General features: G+C 43.3%; 1 protein-coding gene across 1 annotated transcript in view; it reads right to left on the reverse strand.

The window, feature by feature from the left end:
• The window catches only part of RYR2 (ryanodine receptor 2), a 908,577-nt gene that overhangs the window by 595,239 nt on the left and 289,624 nt on the right, over window positions 1-23,714 (reverse strand). Inside the window, 3 exon segments of the mRNA XM_030194683.1 lie at window positions 4,431-4,639; window positions 13,205-13,352; window positions 17,355-17,514. Of these exon segments, the coding sequence (XP_030050543.1) occupies window positions 4,431-4,639; window positions 13,205-13,352; window positions 17,355-17,514 (517 nt within the window).

A 23,714-nucleotide genomic window follows, 5' to 3' on the forward strand; every position in this document is an offset into this window, starting at 1 on the left:
TCAACTTATGCATCCAGCTTTTCCTACATAAGCACACAACTAAGGAAAGCATTACCAAAAGCCGTGAAAACAACATATGATCACCTAAACTTCCGGAAATCATTAAAAACCAACCTCTTCAAAAAGGCATACCCCACCGACCCAACTTAAATGCCTGTACCTTGCAACACAACGAAACCAAAGCTCATAATGGACATATAAGAATTTTTCCCCTCTACGATTCTCTTCCTTTCTACGATTCCCTAATGTGTCTGTTACACATGAACCTTATTCTACCACAACATTACTGTATTTGTTCATACCGGAATTGGCGAACGCCTTTACAGTACTATGTAAGCCACATTGAACCTGCAAATAGGTGGGAAAATGTGGGATACAAATGTAACAAATAAAATAAATAAATATTATCGTCCTGGTTCTAACGTATATTTATGATTACTATAGATCCAGGACAAAAAATATATATATATATAATGATAAATTTATCATATATTGTAATGTAAGTTTTTTTATTTTGAAACTGGAGTTGGAGTCGGTACATTTTTATCGCCTCTGACTCCAACTCTGAATCCACCCAAGTTGCTTCTGACTCCACAGCCCTGCTAAACGCCTCAGTTTTTTTTTTTATAAGTACATCACCATAGTTTTCACTGTAACATTTGTTTATCAAAGAAATGTTTACAGTGTTGTACTTTGGTTAAGAATTGGTAGTTATCTACCTATACTTGACTTTTATATTAAATAGTTTGGAGACGATATTCAGACCGTGGGAAGTATCCGGGCTGCCTCCTATGGTGAGCGCTGAGCCCGGATATTCAATGCCGGGCAGTTTCCAGTGACTGGAATTGAATATCTGGTTTATTTTTGGCCGGTTCCAACTTAACTGGCCAAGCCAATATTCAGTGTTGGCCAATTAAGTTGGAACCAGCCAAAGATATTCTATGTATTCATGAGGCCAAACATGACTGCCAAACTCAAGCTGAAAATCAGCGGATAACCAGTTTTATCACACAATATAACCGGCTAGCCACTAGCCGCTAACTTCAAATTTTCAGCGGGTCATGGCCGGTTTGTATTTAAGTGTATTGTGTTAAATTTTATGGATGTGATTTTCTGTAAACCCCTTCAAATGGGCAGTATTGGTTGTAAAGTGGTATATACATTTTAAATAAAGATAAAGAAGTAACATACACTTATGGAATCACAAATATATCCTTGGGCACATGTTTGACATTTGTATTTCTTGACTTCTTTGAGGCAAACTGGGTATATATAACCCATGAGTAATCAGGTAAGGAATCATGGGAAGCCTAGTAAATGAGTCATTACAATTCTAGATACTCATTATTATCGGAGACATCCTTTCAAAAGTCTTCACTAGATGACATACACCTCCTTCCACCCACACCAGTACCATCATCACAGCAGAACAACAGGTGTGGATGATTCACTTCACTATTTCAGATGAACAGAAGATAGTCATGGAAAAAATACAACATGCAGGAGGACAGGTTTTTCTAGTCTACACATGTGCTCTGTGTTTTCAGTCCCTTATTTATTTGAAAGGAAATAAATGGTGGGAAAGCAAACAGGGCTGCTATGGAGACTGTGTGCAGGCAGTGGGTCAGACTTTCTGAATGTAAGGTTAGACACCCTTCAAATTTACCCAGGGATGCCCATAACATGGCTGAGATACCCCTCAGCTGGGAATGCCCTACACCAGTCCATTTTTTTTTTTGGGGGGGGGGTATCATAGGGCAGTGTTTCCCAAGTCCAGTACTGGATTACCCCTTGCCAGTCAAGTTTTCAGGATATCCACAATGAATATGCATGAACTTTATTTGTATACACCGCCGCTATTATATGCAAATCTCTTTCATGCATATTCATTGTGGATATCCTGAAAACCTGACTGGCAAGGGGAACTCCAGGATTGGACTTGGGAAACAGTGTCATAGGGCCTCTCTTACTAAACCATGTGGCAAATGAGAGGAAGCCCATTGAATTCCTATGAGTTTCCTCTCATTTGCCACGCCGGGAATCACTAGTGCGATTTAATAAAACAGACCTATAGTTATGATGGTTCCACAAGGGGTTGGCAAGGTAGCGCCAGGTGTGAGGTGCCCGGTGACAACTGCAGGTGAGATTCCTTTGTTGATTGGTACAAGAGGAAGATGTGCACCAATTAATGAAAACACAATTTTTTCCTATGACATGCATTTTGGGTTTGGGACCCTGAGCTAAGGGGTGGTCTTGATGTGCTTAGTGAAGGTTTTACCTGATTGGTGGTCGGTAATAATATAGGAATGTAAGCGTTGCTATACTTGGACAGACCGAAGGCTCATCAAGCCCAGTATCCTGTCTCTAACAGAGGCCAATTCAGGTCACAAGTACCTGGCAAGATTCCAAATCAGTAAAACATATTTTATTCTGCTTATCTTAGAAATAAGCAGTGGATGTTCCCAAGTCCATCTTAATAAAGGCTTATTTATTTTAGGAAATTATCCAAACCTTTTGGAAACCTTGCTAAGCTAACTGCTTTTACTATATTCTCTGACGACGAATTCCAGAATTTAATTACTTGTTGAGTGAAGAAGTATTTTCTCCTGTTTGTTTTAAATTTACTATTTAGTAGCTTCATTGTGTGCCCCCTAATCCTAGTATTTTTTAAAAGAGTAAACAAGCAACTAACCTCTACCTGTTCCACTCCACTCAGAGTATTTTATAGACCTTTATCATATCTCCCCTCAGCTGTCTCTTCTCCAAGCTGAAGAGCCCTAGCTGCTTTAGCCTTTCTTCATAGGGATGTCATCTTATTCCTTTTATCATTTTGACTGGTGGAGCATATAGTACATAAGAACAAAAGAGTTGCCCTGCTGAGTCAGACCAAAGGTCCATCTAACCCAGTATCATGTTTCGAACAGTGTTCAGTTCATCTAGAAATACCTGGTGGGAGTCTCAAAAAGCAGAAAGATTCCATGCTATTTACTCAAAGAGATAAGCAGTGGATTTTTCCAGGTCTATCTTAATAACAGTTTATGGACTTTTCCTCCAGGGATTTGTATAACTTCTCCTGCCCCACTAGTGCCCACTTCAAAATGGTGCCAATCTTAAATCAGCTAGTGTCATTTTGAACTATAGAATTAGCAGGGTTTCTTCAAAATGTAGACTCATTTTCATATTTACCTATCAGCAAATTAAGGGGTCCTTTTACTATGCTATGGTAAAAGTGTCCTGTAGTAGTATGGGTGCATGTTTTGGCACGCGCTGGGCCATTTTTACTGTGTCCGGGGAAAAGGGTATTTTTTAAATTGGGCCTGGAATTGGGCGTGCGCTTATTTACGGCCTGAGCCCTTACCGCAGAAACTGTTCGGCATGCACCAACTGACGATTACTGCCGGAAACGCCACATATGGTAGAAAATAAAAAATAATTTCTGCCCCCAGAAAAAGTGCACGCCAAAATCGAAATTATTGCCAGGGGGCACGCTAGCCTCGCGGTAGTCTCATTTTGGCACAGGCTGCACGCGCATAGGCCTTACCGCAGTTTAGTAAAAAGGCCCCTGTGTTCTTTCACTGTACTTACCAGAAGTTCCTAGGGAGAAGTGTATGTTCATAAGAAGTGGGGGGTTTAAAATTTGTTTTGATTTAACCGGCAGGATTTTCCATTTTGTTCTGTTCTTAGTATGCTATTTCTTGACACTAACAACTGGCCCACCAGTCCTCCTATTGACAAACCCTCCCACCCCCTTTACAAAGCTGTGCCAGTGTTTGTCGGTGCAGTAATGCTGACACAGCCCAATCAAAGTGAGTGGGCTGTGTCGACATTATTGCGTAGCTTAGCAAAACATCTTCCACCCCTCCTTAGAGTCCCCCTGGACCTCCCTCAATCCTTCAATTTACCCAGTTGTATGTGGTAAATTAAGGATTAGAGAGATTAAGGAGGTGAGGAGATATTTTGTTAAATTGGGACATTTCCTCTTACTGTTCTGGTGTGTTTTGTAAGCAGGGAGTAGGTTTTTTTTTTATGAATAAAGCAAATGAAAAACAAAGGAAATTACATTTATCTTTTGCTTCAGTCACAAGATAAATGGAAACGAAATATGCCACATGGTGGCATTTCCAGTTTCATTTCAAATGAAAGCTTATCCCTAGATTTCCAGTTTCATTTCAAATGAAAGCATATCCCTAGATGTTATTTCATGAAACTAAATGGACACATTTACAGACAAATCTAAATTATAAGAATCTGGAGGAATAGTATAATGATTATGATTATTATAATGATTATTGCTGGTGTTGCACTGTTCCATTTTTTTAAATAAAAAAACAACAATATAAAAAAATAAATAAATAAAAAGGTAACATTAGGTACTCTATGTGCCATACAAATAAACTGTTTGATATCTATAGAATAATGAACACACAAACCTTGAGGCCATCAAACACCAAGGCTTGTTCATCTGAGCCAAGCTCCTGATCCGGCTGACAACTGGTTCTGGCCCAGCCAACTCTCATGTCTCCTGCAGTAATGGCTTCAAATTCAAAATACCACTTCCCAGTCTTTACTGCATAGGTCTTTTCAGTACGGAAGATCCGGAATCTTTCTATTATTACGCAGCACTCATCAGAGGGTGTGGCTGTGAAATTGAGGAAACAAGAGAAGTAATGTCATGATGTTCTAGAAGCAACAAAGAACATCCTTGCTCAAAGAAAACATTTTTAAAGGAAGCTTGGGGTCCTAGTTCATCTCCAGCTATTTTATGTTTTGTTCATCCATGCTCAATTAAATATAAACTGGTCAATATTCAGGTCAGCAGAAGTCAGCATTTCTTTAAAAGCTGACCACTGCTAGCCAGTGGCATCGCTATTAAGGGAGCCTCAGAGGCCTTAGCCCCATCACTTTGGGTTTAGGTCCCCTCTACAATTGTGGCACCAAATTTGCAGCTGCAGCTTGCGGCTTGTGTGAGCAACAGGAAGTGGGGTGCTCCAACCGCCGATGCCGGCACTTCCGCACATGTTCGGCTCATGCAACTGAACTGAGCATGCACAGAAGTGTTGGCATCTGAGACTGGAGCAGACTGCTTGCTTCTTTGCACCTCAGGCAGCACGGCCCCGGGCTCTGTCAGAGAATGCCTTCAGCTGGCGGGGCTTGAGCATCCCCAACAGCAAAGGTATGATGTGGGGTGGGGTGGACTGAGAAGAAATGTTTGGGCCCCCTCAGTCTAGTTCTGCCCCCCCCCCCCCCCCAAAAAAAAAAAAAAAATCAAATTCTGACTACACCCCTGCCACCAGCTAATTTAGACCTGGATATTCAATGTTGAGCTCTATCAGGGGACCAAGTCTTTGGTGGAACCTGGACTTTATGCAGGTAGGGCTGATATTCAGTGCTGTAACCACATAGCCAACCATGCATAGTTGGGAGTGCCTTTTGTGCAGTCTTATATGCCCAGTTAGTTATTTGGGCATGGGCATTAAATATTGCAGGCAGCCACACAATCCCAGCTCCTCCCCAACTTTGGTCCCGGACCACACTGGCACTAAGCAGCGAGTGCTGCAGCAGTCAAAGCCAATAGTCAGTGGCACTGAAACGTTAAGTGCCACTGAATATCAGCTCCTGGGTCACCAAGCAATGATTTAACTGAGCAGAAGATTCTCCTACTGGTTTGAATATCACCCCCCCCCCCCCCCCCGTATCTTTTATTTTGTATCAATACATTTTTATTGAATATTTTTATATATAACAAAACAAGCCAGAACAGTAATGTATCTGCTCCAATAAGAAAAACAAGAGTCAATACCATCCCACCCCAAACACCTCCTCCCCATCCCGCCCAACTAATCAGTCCACCTCTTCCAAATGAATATTGGCCAGAACCCATATATGTTTTGGTGGCCACTAGCAGTCCGGTCAGGCCCATATATTTAATGTCGGTGACTATACATGGCCTAGCATTAAATACCAGGGGCCAATTTAGCCAGCAATGGTCAGCGTTTAAGAAAATGCTGACCGCTGCCAGCTGAATATTGACCAGCTACTCTCCAAAATGATAATTCTACACATTGAATGAATTTTCAAGATGAAGGTACAGTACATGCACCCCAAAGTTTTCTGGGTTAATTTATGTTCTGGAAACATCTTCACTCTGTCCAGGTAAAGACACACATGTACATGTTGTATGTCCAAAATTTTAGGGGCATATCAGGTGAGTAATTTTGGAAATGCCAATTCTATATGTAAAAAAGGGTTTTGCAAGCAGAAATTTATTTATCTACAAAATTTCTATTTTGCACAATCCCACATTTCTAGGTGGAAGAAGTACTTTTTGAAAAGTACCCTAAACATGACTAACAGGGGCTCAGTATAAGGAAAGAGTTATATTAATGCTCCACTTAAGCAGTCTAAACTTTTTCTTCTAAACAGTAGAGTAAGGCAAAAATGTATAACCTAGGAGAGGTACAAAAAAGATATAGTGGAATTAGAAAAGGTGCAGAGAAGGGCGACAAAATTGATAAAGGGGATGGGGCGACTTCCCTATGAAGAAAGGCTAAAGCGGCTAGGGCTCTTTAGCTTGGAGAAAAGGTGGCTGAGGGGAGATATGATAGAGGTCTATAAAATAATGAGTGGAGTTGAATGGGTAGATATGAAGCGTCTGTTTACACTTTCCAAAAATACTAGGACTAGGGGGCATGCGATGAAGCTACAATGTAGTAAATTTAAAATGAATCGGAGAAAAAGTTTCTTCACTCAACGTGTAATTAAACTCTGGAATTCGTTGCCATAGAATGTGGTAAAGGCGGTTAGCTTAGCAGAGTTTTAAAAAGGTTTGGCCGGCTTCCTAAAGGAACAGTCCATAGACCATTATTAAATGGACTTGGGGAAAAACCACTATTTCCGGGATAAGCAGTATAAAATGTTTTGTACTTTTTTGGGATGTTGCCAGGTATTTGTGACCTGGATTAGCCACTGTTGGAAACAGGATGCTAGGCTTGATGGACCTTTGGTCTTTCCCAGTATGGCAATACTTATGTACATGTTGCAAACATTATCTATACTCCTATGATTTTCTCACAGGTTTATCCGACTGTGTTCATAGATTGCATTGATGAGATCCCTTAGTATCAGAGGAAATATGTCAGTTTTCTCACATTGTTAAGTATCTTAATGTTACAATCTGTAGAGGTCTATTAATTAAACTGCCTATGAGCTATCACACAATGCACAGTAAAAATATTAAGCAGTTTAATAAAAGCAGCTTAGTATGAACACAGCATATTTGCTGCTTCCCGTGCTAAAATGCAAATTAGCTCTTTGACATTGTAATGTGGTTTGTATATGCAGTGTTAATAGTCTAGAAGAGTAATTATTTTTCTTGGGCTAAGCATCACATGCTAAAATGAGAAGGAGGGAAGATCATGCATTCTCACTGACGGTAATGTGTAGTTGTTACTAATAATGGTTATTTCTCAGCATTCTCCCTACTAAGCTGCAGAAACAAATGACATATTGCAGTATTCACAAATTACCATTCTCACCAGTAATGAATACCATGCAAAGTAACCATGTGTTAACAGCTGGTTTCAAGACAATTTATGGGTCAATATTCAAAAGCGTCTAATTGGGCAGGAGAGGCTCCTGCCTGTTAAACCTCACTGAACTGGTGGACCATGTATTGTACAGTCTCAATTATCCAACCTTCGCTAATCCGGCCATCTGGCATATCCGACAGACTCCCGGGTGATGTCATTGCATTAATTTTTATTAAACATCTTTGTTTTAGAACTATTTTTGAAAATCAGGAACTCTATACCTTTGTTTATGCTTTGTTTGAGGGGTTTATGCAGCGTTTTCCATATTAGCCGACTTTTCACTTATCCAACAATGGGTCGGCCCCGTTTACGTTGGATAATCGAGATTGTACTGTATATTCAGCAGCACTTAACTGGGTAGTACCACTGAATGTCTCTGTAACTGGCAATTTCCTATCCAGTTAGGTAAGAGGTGGTGCGAGGGAAAGCTTAGGTATTCAGTTTGCTAACCAGCTAAGAAAGCGCAAAAAGTTAGATCAGGAAAAAAAGCTGTCCTAACTTCATGCACTGAGTTAACTAGGCACCAGTCTGAATTTCAGCCGGTGTCCGGTTAACTTCAGGGTCAACGCACATATCTGGATATTCAATGCCAGGAGCTGCGCATGCCCTGGCATGAAATATCTGGGGTTAGGTCAGCCTGCTGCTGGGAGCAGCTTATAAGCTGCTTACTGCTGCAGGCTGAAAATTATACCCTTAATAAATAAAAAGCCCAATAAATCCTCTGGGCGACATTCAAAATGATTTAACTTGCCAATAACAGCCACTGACCAGTTAAATCACTATCTCAGCAGCAGTTAAGTGGTTATCACCGATGAAAATTAGCGGTTAGCACCTAAGTGAAAGTCGGCTATTTTGGGAGCATTCTCGGTCCGAGTCAGCACTTGGCCACTTAACCCTCCATTGCCTAAGTTACAAACTTAGCTTGTAAGTGCTCTAGAGAAAGGGAAGTACCTGAATGTAACTTACCTTGAACTACTGAAAAGGTGTGAGCTAAATATTGAGGGGCTCTTTTTCCAAGTTGCAGTAAAAAGTGGCCTTGGCGTAATCTTACACCAGTCTTCCCGGCGTGCTAAGGCTGTTTCTAGTGCAGTAGGAAAACGGCTGATTTTCCATTTTCCAATTTAATGGCCATGCACTAATGTTGAAGAAAGCAAAAGGGCAAGCAATCCACAAACTTCAAGATGGCGGTGTAGAAAAGCAGATCAAACACAGCAGTCTGAACTTTTAAAAAGCCTTTTATTCTGAAATAAAAACCAAACAAGCCCAACACTGGCCGTGTTTTGCCCATGTAAGGGTTGCGTCAGGGGCTAGAAGATACAGCACAGTCCAGAAGATGGTAGCCTGCAAATGTCACAGTAACAACAAGGGCTCATGCATTAATCCTGCATTAATCAGTTAGCACATTGCAATGCTGATACACTAATTGATTATTGCACAAATGCCCACTCTCCGCCTCCAAACATGCTCCCTTGGCAAGAAAAATATTTTTTAGCATGTGGGTAGCGCACATATTTGAAGCTTACCATAGGTAACCTCAGTGCGCCCCATGGTATTTCATTTTAAGCTGCAGTAAGCACATATTAGTGTTTACCACAGCTTAGTAAAAGGACTGCTAAATAAATAAAATAAACAATTCCTCCATTTTTCTACAGAACAAATAGAGTATGAACAGTGAAAGTACAAGTGTGCAACCTTATCCTGGAGAGACCACTTTTAAGAAGGGACAGGGTACACTCATAGCAAAATTTCTGTGTGCATATGTAATAGTGAAGGGTCTTATTTCCCTCCAAATAAGAACATAAGAATAGCCATACTGGGTCAGACCAATGGTCCATCTAGTCTAGTATCCTGTTTCCAACAGTGGCCAATCCAGGTCACAAGTACCTGGCAGAAACCCAATTAGTAGCAACATTCCATCCTACCAATTCCAGGGCAAGCAGTGGCTTCCCTCATGTCCATCTGAACAACAGACTATGGACTTTTTCTCCAGGAACTTATCCAAACCTTTTTTTAAATCCAGATATGCTAACTGCTGTTACCACATCCTCCGATATTGAGTTCCAGAGTTTAAGTATTCTTTGAGTGAAAAAATATTTCCTCCTATTTGATTTAAAAGTATTTCCATCTGGTTTCATTGAGTGTCCCCTGGTCTTTGTACTTTTTGAAAGAATGAAAAATTGATTTACTTCTACATGTTCTACACCACTCAGGATTTTGTAGACCTCAATCATATCCCCCCTCAGCTGTCTATTTTCCAAACTGAACAGCCCTAACCTCTTTAGCCTTTCCTCTCTCAATCTCCGACCCCACCCACCATTATTACAACACATAAAACAAGTTTAAATGACTTCTTCATGCACAAAACACATACTTTCACCAAATACAGAAAAAAGGTTCACAACTGATAAATATAAATATGAAGACAAAAAAAGGAGTTAAACTTGGCAAGTATTGCAACACTGCAGAAATAAAACATAAATTAATTTCCTTTTGTATTGAACACAATACAAAAACATATGTGATGCATATATCCCAAAGCTAACATATTCTAGGTAATCAATTCAACATAAAACACTTTTTTCTTCCTTTGCTGTCCGGACATTCTATTTTTCCATCATGTTGGTCCCATTTTTTCTTTTCTGCTTTCCTGTTTATCTTCTGTTAATTCTGTTTCAGTGGCTGCTGTCCATTTGTTTGTATTTTTTCTTCCTCTCCTCCTGTCTTGTTCTATTCCTTCACTACCTTTGTCTCTGACATATTGATATTTCCCTTTCAGCTCTTTCCTCCCATTTTCTTTTCTGCCCCTTTGTCCACATATATTACATCTTTTTCTCACTCTGCTCCTTTCTTTTTACTACTTAGCTACCTATCACCTTTTCCTCTTTTTCTCATACTCTAGCTCTCTCATTTCCCATCTCATTCATCCCCCAGCCTCCTATTCTCTTCCACCTTTCATCCACTCTCCATGACCACATTTCTACCCCCTGTACTCACTATTCTCCTCTCACTCATCAACACTACACTCCCCCCATGGCTTCTCCCACATAGTTCCACTATTTCCAGCATCTCTTCTCCCTCCCCCTGCCTCCACTCTTATAGCCCAGCATCCCCTCTCTCTATTCCTCCCACCCTTATAGCCTGACATCTCATTGTCCTTTCCTTCTCCATCCCCCAGCATTTTCCCATCCCATCTCTCTTCCCGCCTGCCCCCATTGTCTAAGATCTTTCCTTCTCTCTCCAACTACCATGGTCCAGCATCTCTCACTCTGTCTCTCTCTTCCCTCCCTCCTTTCCAATTTCTAGCATCTCTCCCTCCTCCCTTCTGCCTCAGGTCCAACATCTCTCCCTCTTTCTTCCATCACATTGTCCACCATCTGTCTCTCCCTCTTCTCTGCCCCAGGCCTGTTACCTCTTTCTCTAGTCTTCTCCCCCAACCCAGGTCCTGCATTTTCCCCTCTCTCTCAATCCCTGTCCTCCCAGTCTACGTTAAAACATATTTTTCTTCACAACAGTTGCTGGCATAACAGTAATTCTGATACACTGCCTGTGGCCAGCCCCAGAGCTTTCCCTTTCCCTCTTCTGCATTCCAGCCAGGCAGAAAAAAAGAAGTTGTATAAGAGGGGTCAGGACATGGCAGATAGAAAACTCCAGGGCTGGCCACAGGCAATGTATCAGAATCAAATTTCAAGTTTAATTTTATTTAATATACTGCACCAAAAGACCATGCCATCTGGGCAGTTCACAAATTTAAAAAGTCAGCAAATAAATGAAAGGAACTACAAACTCAATAGGAAAGAGGAATGGGAGATTAGAGAAAGCAATAATAGAGTCAACTTAAACATCAAAGTCTACAGTAGATCGTTTACACATGCTCCAACTCAGCCAGTAGTTATATTGGAGCCCTGTATGGGAGGAACCCAGCATGGAAATAATCATGAGTCCATCTCACACTGGAGGGTGTCTTGATTCGTGGAGCTTCAGTGTGCGGTGGAGCTGACGAATTACTATTTAAGGAAGGGCAATGCTGTGAAACTTGTCCTTGGTAGCCTGTATCTAAGAAGTCATTAACCCTCACCAAATGACCCGTTGGAGCTAAAGAGGGGTACCTGCTAAGAAACCTTGAAAGAGGAGCAAGATTAAAGCTTTTACTGTTAATCTTCTGAGCTGTGTAAAGCCGACCTGCAGGCAGGAGATTGAGGAGTCTCGCCACAACCAGACTTACAGGTAGGACACTGTCTGCCGTAGGACATTGTCTGCCCGTGGCTAGTAAAAGGTTTGGACAGTGAATGCTGGATCTAATTCTCCGTTGGCAATGGTGATGCAATGGAGAAGTTGATTATGAAGTGCCATCTGGTTGCAGGTCAGGCAAAGGGGTTTTGTATCAATGCAGAACCCAATAAGGAAAGACTAATTGGTCTTGTGACTTTATAAGATCAAAAATAATTACCATTATAGTCATGTGCTAAGGATTCCAAGACCATTGTTGCAGAATTCCATTTGTTCAATAAAGTTCAATTATTTTCTTTGACTCTCCCGGCTAGTGTGTGGTTCCTGCGTGTGTCCTGGAAGGACTCTGATGTGAATAGTGAACACCCAGTCTCCCAAACCCCAAGATTCGCTCACGGAGTTTACCTCCTGAGCATGAACCCGCTTCTGGGTGAGAGGAGCGGGTTACATAAGCTTGTGAAGAGAACTACTTTTTAAGGTAGAGCAGAGAAGGGGAGAGGGAGGAGGAATGGGAAGGAAAGGAAAGAAATACTGGCCTATGGGGGGCCCCTGCATTTGTGCAGTTCAGGCAGCTGCACTTCTGCCCTTCCCCTCAACACTGGCTTTGCTGACAGGAATAAAAATAGTTTAATGATTACAGTAGTGAGCTGACAACAGGAAAACCAGGTTCAAATCCCACTGCTGGTCCTAACGATTTTGGGCAAGGCACTTAGGGCTCAATTTTTGGGTTCGAAGCATCAATTCTATAATAGCATTATTGCATGTAGCTGCTATTATAAAATACTAACACATCTGAAGTTTGTTACCTAACTCTAGGGGCAAGCACGTAATGTCATGTTAATGGCTGGTGTAAATTTTTGCACTCAAATACTTGCAGTTACAAACCTGACAGTATTCTAACTTATCGCCTAATTGCTTGGCCTACCCCTGACCTGACTTTGTCACTCCCACATCCATGCCCCCCTTGTTGTTGTGTGCCATTGAAATTAGACACTAAAGCCCTGATGATCAAAAGCCCTGTGTTGTTCCAAACAGCATTCTATAAATAGCGCTGGAATAGCGCAGGGTTTTTCCTCCCCTATGATAAGAAATAATAGCATGCAAATTTAAACACGCTATTATCTCTGATCATCGGATAAAAGTGCAGGAGGATTGTGCCTCAGCATGCACTGAGGCACAATCCTCCCGCACTTGTTTGACAGATCCGGGCTGTCAAATGCTCAGACCTGTCAAACACAGGGGCTGGAGGGCCTTGGAATGAGAAGGAACATTCCCAGACTAAATAAACCTGCTTTTAAAACGTTTGGTACTTCAGTACTATTGTTCTGAGAGATAGCAAGTCTGTAGACACTTTTACATTATGAAATATACACACAAATGAGTGTTACCATGATCTTGATCTGGAGCTTCCAGGATGTAACCATAGCCAAGAAGTGTGCGGACTGCCTCCCGCAAGCTATCCTTGTTGGACTTCTTGGTTCGATCATCAAGCAGGGCATATGGAACAAGGCGAGGGTTTCTACGATTCTTGACGTCCTGTATCATAGGAGAAAGAATATATTAATTTAACTGTTATTAATGTTCCTAGACATCCATTCATATGAACATATTTAGTAGTTACCTAATTTCTGAGAAACAAACATCATAGGCTAAATTTTCAAAAGCTTAGATAGGTCATAGAAGCATGGAAAAAGGATATGCATAGTCAAGTTTCAGCCTTCCCGTGGACCTGCAAGCCAATTTTCAAAAGAAAACTCTCTGTGTAGTGCAAAGTACGTAGGTTAAAGTCACAAAAAGCAGGTATGAGTATTTCAAAATAAAATTCTCACGCATGTTTTTTCAGTACTATCTTGGCCCAGCTCCCAACACAAACTCTTTTCCTTGAAGAAAACACAAGCTAATTTTTAAAAGGGGACGGTGGAGCTGAGATGTTGGGCATCATTTGGAAGAAACAGAAGGATGGTTTGAAGAGCAGAGTGCAGCAATAGTGGCCTACAATATGAAGTGTCTAACTTAGAGACAGCAAATACAGTGCAATTTCAATTATCCGATGTAAATGGGAATGGCCTGTTGTCGGATAAGTGAAAAGTTGGATAATATGGAAAACACTGCATAAGCCGCTCAAATAATGAATAAACAAAAGCATACGTTCCCGATTTTCAAAAATTGTTCTAAAACAAAGATGTTTAATAGAAATAAATGTGATGATGTCAGCAGGGGGTCTGTCAGATGGTCGGATTAACGAAGGTTGGCTAATTGAGAATGTATTGTAGTATATAACTGACACATAGGAGCCAACTTCTCGAAATGCCTAGGGGTGCTAAACCCCATGGAAATCCCCCCCCCCCCCCATGCACAGGCAAAGAATTTGCTCGATATTGGGGGTGCTCAAGAATCCACAGCACCTACAGAGCTGGCTCCTATGCGTTGGAGGATTCTGAAGAAAGAGCTCACTGAAATAACCCAAGATTAAGGGAGGTCTCTGACTCTAGTGAATATGAAGACTTCTTTGAGGTAGGTACTAAGTTATCCAAACCAATCTTTAGGCAGGAAATAGTCCAGCTGGGAGGCATGAATTAAATTGGAAAACACGCATACAGCACTCAGAGTCCTGCAGTTTAATAGGACACATGATAGTGTGCTGCCAAGCTGTACCATAAAGGAATAAATAGCAGCACAGGTCAGGCTGATGGTTCACCTAATCTGGGACACCCGAACAGTTGGGGCAAGAGCATTGGATATTGATTGTTCCCCTTTAGCCTGACATTCATCATTACCGCAAAACTTTCAAAAGGCAATTCTGTAACTGAGCTTGTGCAGTTAAGTGTGTAATTGCACTACACACTATTCTATAAGGGCGAGCATAAGAGCTATAGCAGTGATGGCGAACCTATGGCACGCGTGCCAGAGAGGGCACGCAGAGCACTGGACCACCAGGGATGGCAAAACGTTCTGGAGGGGGATGGGTGTCCGTGCACTTGAGCGCCTACCTTATGGGGGGGGTAGTCTGCTTGCACTACTATACAGTGCAGGCAGACTGCTGCCCATATTGACAGGTCCAGACCTGCTGTAAAATTTTGCACATTAAAGGTAGGCACTCCGTGCACAGAACTGTCTGTGCATTACTTGGAATGCTCATTTTTATACTAATGAGCTCCTTGTAATGTATTTGCACAGTGTTTTCAGCAGCTGCTAACGACACACGTTAGAACTATTTAAAACCCCTTTGTGTATTACTCAGTAAATAATGTTTCTTTAGACTGGTAACAACCAGTCTAAAGCAAATGTTAACAGCACGGTAAGCTTTGCGCATTGGGCCCTCAGACTTACAAAGTTACATGGAGGGGCATAATCGAATGGGGCCAGCCATCTCTAAGGATTGCACTGCGAAGGGGCGGGGCTGACCATATTTTCGAAACAAGATGGGAGGCCATCTTTCGTTTCGATAATACGGTCGGGGTCGGCCAAATCCCTTAGAGATCACCGGCGTTAGAGATCGCCGGCATTGGTTTTCTCCGATAATGGAAACTAATGCCGGTCATCTCAAACCCCGCCAAATCCAAGCCATTTGGTCGTGGGAGGAGCCAGCATTCATAGTGCACTGGTCCCACTAACTGAATGGAAAAAGCTCTTCCCTTACTAATCTGGAAAGGAACGGGCATGCATGAAGGAAATTGCATGCAAATGAGCTGCTCACTGTTAACTCATTTGCACACGATTTCCTTCCTAAGGAGGGTGCCCAAACTGCCCAGATGACCACCGGAGGGAATCGGGGATGACCTCCCCTGACTTCCTCATTGGTGATTAACCACCTCCCACCCTGAAACAAACAACTTTTCAAACTTTGTTTGTTTTTTTTAGAGTATGTCCTTTGCTATGCCTCTGTCCCTGTGATGGCAGTTGAAGATGTCCTTTGCTGCAACAGCAGTTGAGAATGTCCAAAATGCCTCCAATGCCCTTTTTATTTATTTATTGCATTTGTATCCCACATTTTCCCACCTCTTTGCAGGCTCAATGTGGATTGTGGATCACAAGTAGCAGCAGTGAGATTTGAACCAGCCACCTCTGGATTGCCAGACCAGTGCTCTAACCACTAGGCCAGTCTGCCACTCTGCCGCTTCACTTCCTTGAAATTTGGTTGTCCCTGTAGGGGGGCAGTTCAGGATGTCCAAAATGTTTGAAAGAAGGACGTCCATGCCTTCGTTATGCCTCTGCTGACACACACATACCTCCCCCGCCCAGGGACCTACATACTGCCCCACACACACAGTGATGGCCAAATTTCAAGGAAGTGGAATGGAGTGGAGGAGTGACAGACTGGCCTAGTGGTTACAGCACTGGTCTGGCAATCTAGAGGTGGTTAGTTCAAATCCCAGTACTGCTACTTGTGATCCACATTCCAAATAAATAAATAAAGAGGGTGTTGGAGGCATTTTGGACATTCTCAACTGCAGTTGCAGGGAAGGACATCTTCAACTGCCATCACAGAGGCATAGGGAAGGACATAGTCTAAAAAAAAAAAAAAAGTTTGTAAAGTTGTTTTTTTCGGGGTGGGAGGTGGTTAATCACCACTGGGGAAGTCAGGGGAGGTCATCCCTGATTCCCTCCGGTGGTCATCTGGGCAGTTCGGCACTTTTGTGGGGCTTGGACCTAAAAAAAAAGGGATCAAATAAAGTGGACCAAATTCTCGTCAGGCCGGCTTTCTTTCTTCCATTATCAGCTGAAGCCAGCCATCTTGTAAGCACGCCCACGTCCCACCTTCTGTACACTGCCGACACACCCCCTTGAAGTTTGGCCACTTCCGCGACAGAACGCCGGCGAGAGTGTCAAAAAATTGGCTTTCGATTATACCAATTTGGGCGGCTTTAGGAGATGGGCGGCCATCTCCTTCTCTTTCAAAAATGAGCTGGATAGTAACTTACAAAACTTTGTAAGTCTAAGTGCTTTGAAAATATGCCTCTAAATATATTAAAAGGCCTATTTACTGAACTATGTTAAGAAGATAGCAAAGTACTTATGTGAAGAATTCAAAAACGCGTCTATTTTGTAAAGGCTCAGAACACTTTCCAGACAGAAAAAATTCCTAAGAGGACAAATAAGAGATTGTTAAGCAAGGAAAAAAATCTCTGTGATTGAAAGTGAATATTAGCAAAGACACCTCTTTAAGGGGGTCTTTTACTTGGGAGGGACGCCGATGTATTCCTATGGGCGTATTTAGCATTTAATGTGCTAAAAATACCAGCATGCCTAAGTAAAAGACCCCCTAACTCTTGAAAATAAGTTTACCAATCAAATATTTAACAAGTGTGTGTGGGGGGGGGGGGGGGGGGGGGGGGGTTGGGAAGAGCACAGGGCACTTTTTTTATACAGGTGCCAGCCAATGTTCAGTTAGCTATGCGGATGCTGGCTTGCCCTGCATAACTGCTAACTCCTTCCCAATTCAGCCTCCTATACTGTCCCTGGCCAGCCAATTTCACCCACAGCTATTTTGTGCCGATATTTAGCCAGACTGGCTGGTTAAGTGCTGCTGTCACTTACTTGCTGTATACCATATGTCCAGCCTTGCCTGATGCGGTCTCGGGCCCACACATTGTGAGCATTCTGTGCCAGTTTATCTACCATAGCTTCCTGCGAAGGAGTTAATTTAATAAAGTTCAGGTCCATGGGAGCAGGCTTGTATCCGCTTGATAACTGATAACTGTGTAAGAAAAAAAATTGTAGTTTTTCATTTCCAGTACGTTAATTATAGCTTTGTCATACTGGCAGTCGTCTCAAATAGTCTAGTCTAACAAAAGACTGCTTAAAGTGTCATGGAATTGATATGCTGCCTTTGTGTGGTACAACCAAAGTTGTTTACATTTATTATATCCAGGTACTTTCTCTGTCTCTATAGGTTAGGATCTCTTTTGTCAGAGTTCCTTTAGAAAATGCCACTTCTCTTTCTACTTATTGTTACCAGCTAGCCATTATTCCTCAAGTAGAGAATTCCTTTAGCTAGGACAGGCAGTTCACAGTCTAAGTAGCTCAATACAACTCAAGTGACATTTTAAAATGAAGCAAAATATTTTCAAAACTTATCTTTTTTTTTTTTTTACTCTGTTTCACTTTAAATTCACAGTGCATTATTTGCCAAAACCAAATTGGAAAGAAACAAACAAATTGGATAATAAGTCGAACTAAATAAAATTGCACACTTTTTATGAGAAACAGAGTGGGGGAGGGGAGATCCACAGAAATCATTGCTGAGCAAAATAACATGACAGAAATAGACTTTTTCTTCATAATTTAATAATGGAGAGGTGAGTAGCTCATTTTCTTAGCTATTACTTGGAGTGAAGAAGAAAGGGATATGATCCAATTGGAATACTACCTATGATCAGTCCTTTTTCACTTTCTATATCATTAAAATATAGGTTTCAAGTCATATCATTAGAAAATAGACAGTATATGAGAACTCAATTTTTATTCACACAAGGCTGTGATACATTTGTTCCCCTTCTAGGGAAATTAAGCATAAGAATGTTTTACTGTCCGTTGATATTGTTTCATTTTATGTGAACTGTGTAAATAAAGCATTGTTACACTGAACATTTGAGGGCGGTCCAGTAACAGAGACTAGGCGGGGCTGAGACCTAGACGTTTACCCAGATTCTATATAGCGCACCTAGAGATCTGCACCAAAATCAGCGCAAATTTTATAACTATTACTACTACTACTACTTATCATTTCTACAGCGCTACTAGACTTACACAGCGCTGTACACTTGAACATGAAGAGACAGTCCCTGCTCGACAGAACTTACAATCTAATTAGGACAGATAAACTGGACAAATAAGAGATAAGGGAATTACCAAGGTGGGGATGGTAAAATAAGGGTACTGAACAAGTGAGTAAGGGTGAGGAGTTAAAAGCAGCATCAGAAAGGTGGGCTTTTAGCCTAGATTTGAAGACGGCCTGAGATGGAGCTTGACGTACTGGCTCAGGAAGCCTATTCTAGGCATATGGTGCAGCATACATAGGCGCCGATTCCATGGGTGCTTTGGGTGCTCGAGCACCCCCAATATTTTCCCAGCCGTCAGTCATCCGAAGTTCCGGTTCCTACGTCCCCAGCCCGACCTACCCGCCCTCTTCTCCCTCAACAGCCCTCCTTGCTTTCCTGCCGCCCAGCCCTTCTCTCTCAACGTCCCACCCTTGCGGAAACAGGAAATGAGGGCTTGACGCTGAGAGAGAAGGGGAGCTTCTTTTGCAGTCACGACTTCAGTCTGGTAAAATTAATTTTAAGCGCTAGCTGGGCATTCTAAAATTTAGGCGCATAGTTACAGAATATGGCCAAGTGCGTGTAAATCTACATACCGGGATTTACACCACATTTTCATTGGTGTAAATGGATGCGCGTCATTTTAGGCACTGATTTTTTAGTTGCCATATATAGAATCTCCCACTTAGTGACAATTTTCAGACCGCTAACTGGACATGGACGTTTCTGATTTTCGGCGATTTTCGAAACCAAAGATGTCCAAGTAAAAAACGTCCAAATGCAAGCCATTTGGTCATAGGAGGAGCCAGCATTTGTAGTGTGCTGGTCCCCATGACATGCCAGGACACCAACCGGGCACCCTAGGGGCACAGCATAAATTGCTCCAAGGTACATAGCTCCCTTACCTTGTGCTCTGAGCCCCCCCAAAACCCACTACCCCCAACTGTACACTCAGTGGCGTAGCTAGGGTAGTTGACACCCGGGAACGGTCATTTTTTAACACCCCCCTCCAAAATCCAGTACTAGGCATACCGAGAATACAAAACACTCAGGATCTCTAGAACAATTTTACCATACCATAAGCAGTAATTTCTACGAGTCACATAAGGAAAAGGAAAGCATCTTAAACACTACAGTGAGCACTAGAACATCAATTCACCTATTGTAAAACGTAACCAGACAGAATAGTACAGATCGTCGATCCTGCACAATCAATGCCAACTGAAAGCCGTGTCTTTTTCACAAATACAGATAAACCCTAAACCACTATAGAATAAGTAATCAAACTTTCTATTTAGACAAAAATTAACCTGAACCCCCAAGAGGCCAGACTGAGCATACAATGCAACACCACAGAAACAGAAAATAAAATAATACCATTTTATTGGACTAATACATTTAGCTTTCAGAGGCCAAATCCTCCTTCCTCAGATCAGAATAGTGCTTTTACAATATCCTATCCTGACCTGAGGAAGGGGGTTTTGTTCTCCGAAAGTTAGTCAAAATATATTAAAATTAGTCCAATAAAGATTACCTTATTTACATGTTCTATTTATAAACATTTATTAACACAGCTACAATACTATATCCTAAAGCAAAATAATAAAAATATATATTTACAGTTTGTTGTCTCTGGTTTCTGCTTTCCTCATCTTCTTTTCACTGTCTTCCTTCCATCCAGCATCTGCCTTCTCTCTCTCTCCCTGCCATCCAGTGTCTGCCCTCTCTCTCCTGTCCCCTCCATCCAAAGTCTGCCCTCTCTCCCTGCCCCTTCCATCTAGGATCTGCCCTCTCTCCATGTGCATCTCCTTCCTTTGTCTTTCCTTCCCTCCATCCTTGTCCAACATTTCTCCTCTCTTCCATCCATGTGCATTTCCTTCCTGACTTTCCTCCCCTCCATCCATCCATGTCCAACAACTCTCCATTCTCCCCTGCTCAGAGCTGGCATTAGGGTTAAGGCTCCCTCTGTCCCCCTCCTCCAAGCTAGGCAGCTCAGGTTGCCACCATCAGTCCTGGGGGTTCAGTGGACCCCTGGACCCCTCAATGGCTGAGACCCTGGTGACATCATGCCTCCCCAAGCCCTAACATCTCCATGGACACACTGACACAGAAGGGCTGGAGGACCAGCAGACCTCCAGTCCTCTGACCCCCCCCCCCCCCCCGACACAAGGCATAGGGGGGTTGAGATCTGGTGGACCTCTAGCCCCCCCTAACCCCCCGACACAAAAAATACCTTCCTGGTGGCATAGTGAGCAACATAACTCCACCCATCCCGGTGATCTAGTGGCCCTTTACCCCCCCTCCCCGCACCATGTGATGATGAGGAAGGAGTAGCACTCCCTCCTCCTTCCAGCGCAGTCTCAAAAATGGTGCACTGTCCTTATATGATAAGGAAGCCCTGCCCAAAGTTTCCCAGGATGCACTGGGCAGGGCAGGTTGCTGCCATTTTGGAGGTGGTGCTGGAAGGAGGAGGGAGTGGAACTCCCTCCTCATCATTACAAAGTACAGGGAGGGGGTGATAGGGCTGCTAGACCACCAGGGTGGGTGGGGGTACATTGCCCACTGGGCCACCAGGGAGGGTTTTTTTGTGTTGGGGGTTAGGGGGGCTAGAGGTCCACTGGACCTCAGCTCCACTGTGCCCTTGAGTCAGGGGGCCTGAGGTCCGCTGGACCTCCAGCCTCCCCATGTCTCAGGTGGAGGGAGAAGGCCACTGGTCTGTCTGGGAGGCCTAGGGGGGCTGAAGGTCCACTGGACTGCCAGCCCTTTGCATGCGGGGGGAGGGGGGAGACCTCCTGTTTGACATGTCTGGGCTTCTTTTTGACAACCCAGACCTGTCAAACAACTTCTGAAGGATTCCTCCTGCAGAAGTACCCCATGATCAAAACTAAAAGCGCACATGAATTTGCATGCTATTAGTTTTGATCATGAGGGCTTTAATCCTCCACGCTGTTCCGGCGCTAATTTTTCAGCGCTGTTAGGAATCTTCCAGTGCTGTTTGGAACAGCATGGGGGATTTGATCTTTGGGGCCTAAAAGATTAGAGGAATGACAACAGTGATGAATGGAGGTGGAAAGGCCTGAGAGGTGACTGAAGACTGAGGACATAGAGAACAAAATGTAGTGGAGGATGGACCTGTTATTATCCTTCTTCACCATCTTTTTTCATCTCTGGTCTCTTAATTTAATTTTGGTAATGCAATTGTACCATCTTATGTACATGAGCCGCCACTGAACTGGAGATAAAATAGAGGGGCATAATCGAATGTTGCCGGCCAAATAGATCACCGGCGATCTATGTTGGCTGCGGCGCTACATCTGGCTGAAACCGTATTATCGAAAAAGATGGCTGGCCATCTTTTTTTTCGATAATACAGTTTAGCCCGGCCAAATGCCTTGGATTTCGCCGGGTTTGAGATGGCCGGGTTAGTTTTTCAGCGATAATGGAAAAAAATGCCGGCCATCTCCAACCCGGTGAAATCCAAGGCATTTGGTCGTGGGAGGAGCCAGTATTTGTAGCGCACTGGTCCCTCTGACATGCCAGGACACCAGCTGGGCACCCTAGGGGTCAGTGCGCTGGACTTCAGAAAAACCTCCCACCTTACTTTGGGTGCTGAGCCCCCCAAACCCCCCCCCAAAAAAAACCACTACCCACAAATGTACAACACTACCAAAGCTCTTAGGGGTGAAGGGGGCAACTACATGTAACCCAACTGTATCTCTCCACACCAGACATCACCGCGGAGACCCAGGCAAAGGTATCGGCCTGCTTATCCGACATTGCTGCCTGGATGTCCAACCGCCACCTGAAACTGAACATGTCCAAGACCGAGCTTATCGTCTTTCCACCAAAACCCACTTCTCCTCTTCCTCCACTTTCTATCTCAGTTGATAACACCCTCATCCTCCCCGTCTCATCTGCCCGCAACCTCGGAGTCATCTTTGACTCCTCTCTTTCCTTCTCTGCGCATATCCAGCAGATAGCCAAAACCTGTCGCTTCTTCCTCTTTAACATCAGCAAAATTCGCCCTTTCCTCTCTGAACACACCACCCGAACTCTCGTCCACGCTCTCATTACCTCTCGCCTGGACTACTGCAACTTACTCCTCACCTGGACTACTGCAACTTACTCCTCACCGGCCTCCCACTTAGCCATCTATCCCCCCTTCAGTCTGTTCAGAACTCTGCTGCACGTCTCATATTCCGCCAGAACCGATATACTCATATCACCCCTCTCCTCAGGTCACTTCACTGGCTTCCGATCAGATACCGCATTCAATTCAAGCTTCTCCTTCTTACCTACAAATGCACTCAGTCTGCTGCCCCTCACTACCTCTCTACCCTCATCTCCCCTTACGTTCCCGCCCGTAACCTCCGTTCACAGGATAAATCCCTCCTCTCAGTACCCTTCTCCACCACCGCCAACTCCAGGCTCCGCTCATTCTGCCTCGCCTCACCCTATGCTTGGAACAACCTTCCTGAACCCTTACGCCAAGCCCCCTCCCTGCCCATCTTCAAGTCTTTGCTTAAAGCCCACCTCTTCAATGCTGCGTTCGGCACCTAACCCTTACCGTTCAGTGAATCCAGACTGCCCCAATTTGACTGCCCCGATCGGACCGACCGTTCACTTGTCTATTAGATTGTAAGCTCTTTGAGCAGGGACTGTCTCTCTTTGTTAAATTGTACAGCGCTGCGTAACCCTAGTAGCGCTCTAGAAATGTTAAGTAGTAGTAGTAGTAGTACATGTAGGTACAGTGGGTTTTGGAGGGCTTCCATTACCAGCACAAGTATTACAGGTAGGGGGGGATGGGCCTGGGTCCGCCTGCCTTAAGTGCACTGCGGTACCCACTAAATGTGCTCCAGGGACCTGCATACACGCAGGCCTCTAGGACTTGTTGCTGCTGTATAACCTTGGCACAGCCGTTGACACCTGAAGACTAATCTCTTTGAAAAAGTCCTTTATTTGAATAAGCACGTTTACTCACAGTTAACTGCAGATCAGAGGTTGTGCCCCACTAGCAAACAGTCTCCTTGGTACTGAGATTAGCAGTAGGTCAGAGCTGGCAGAATGGTATACAATGCCCTCTTTCAGCCACAATCATGGTAATAACGTTCTCTAATGTGGGTAACACATGAAAGGGATC

This window comes from Microcaecilia unicolor, chromosome 3 (assembly GCF_901765095.1).
Source record: "Microcaecilia unicolor chromosome 3, aMicUni1.1, whole genome shotgun sequence".
Lineage (NCBI taxonomy): Eukaryota > Metazoa > Chordata > Amphibia > Gymnophiona > Siphonopidae > Microcaecilia > Microcaecilia unicolor.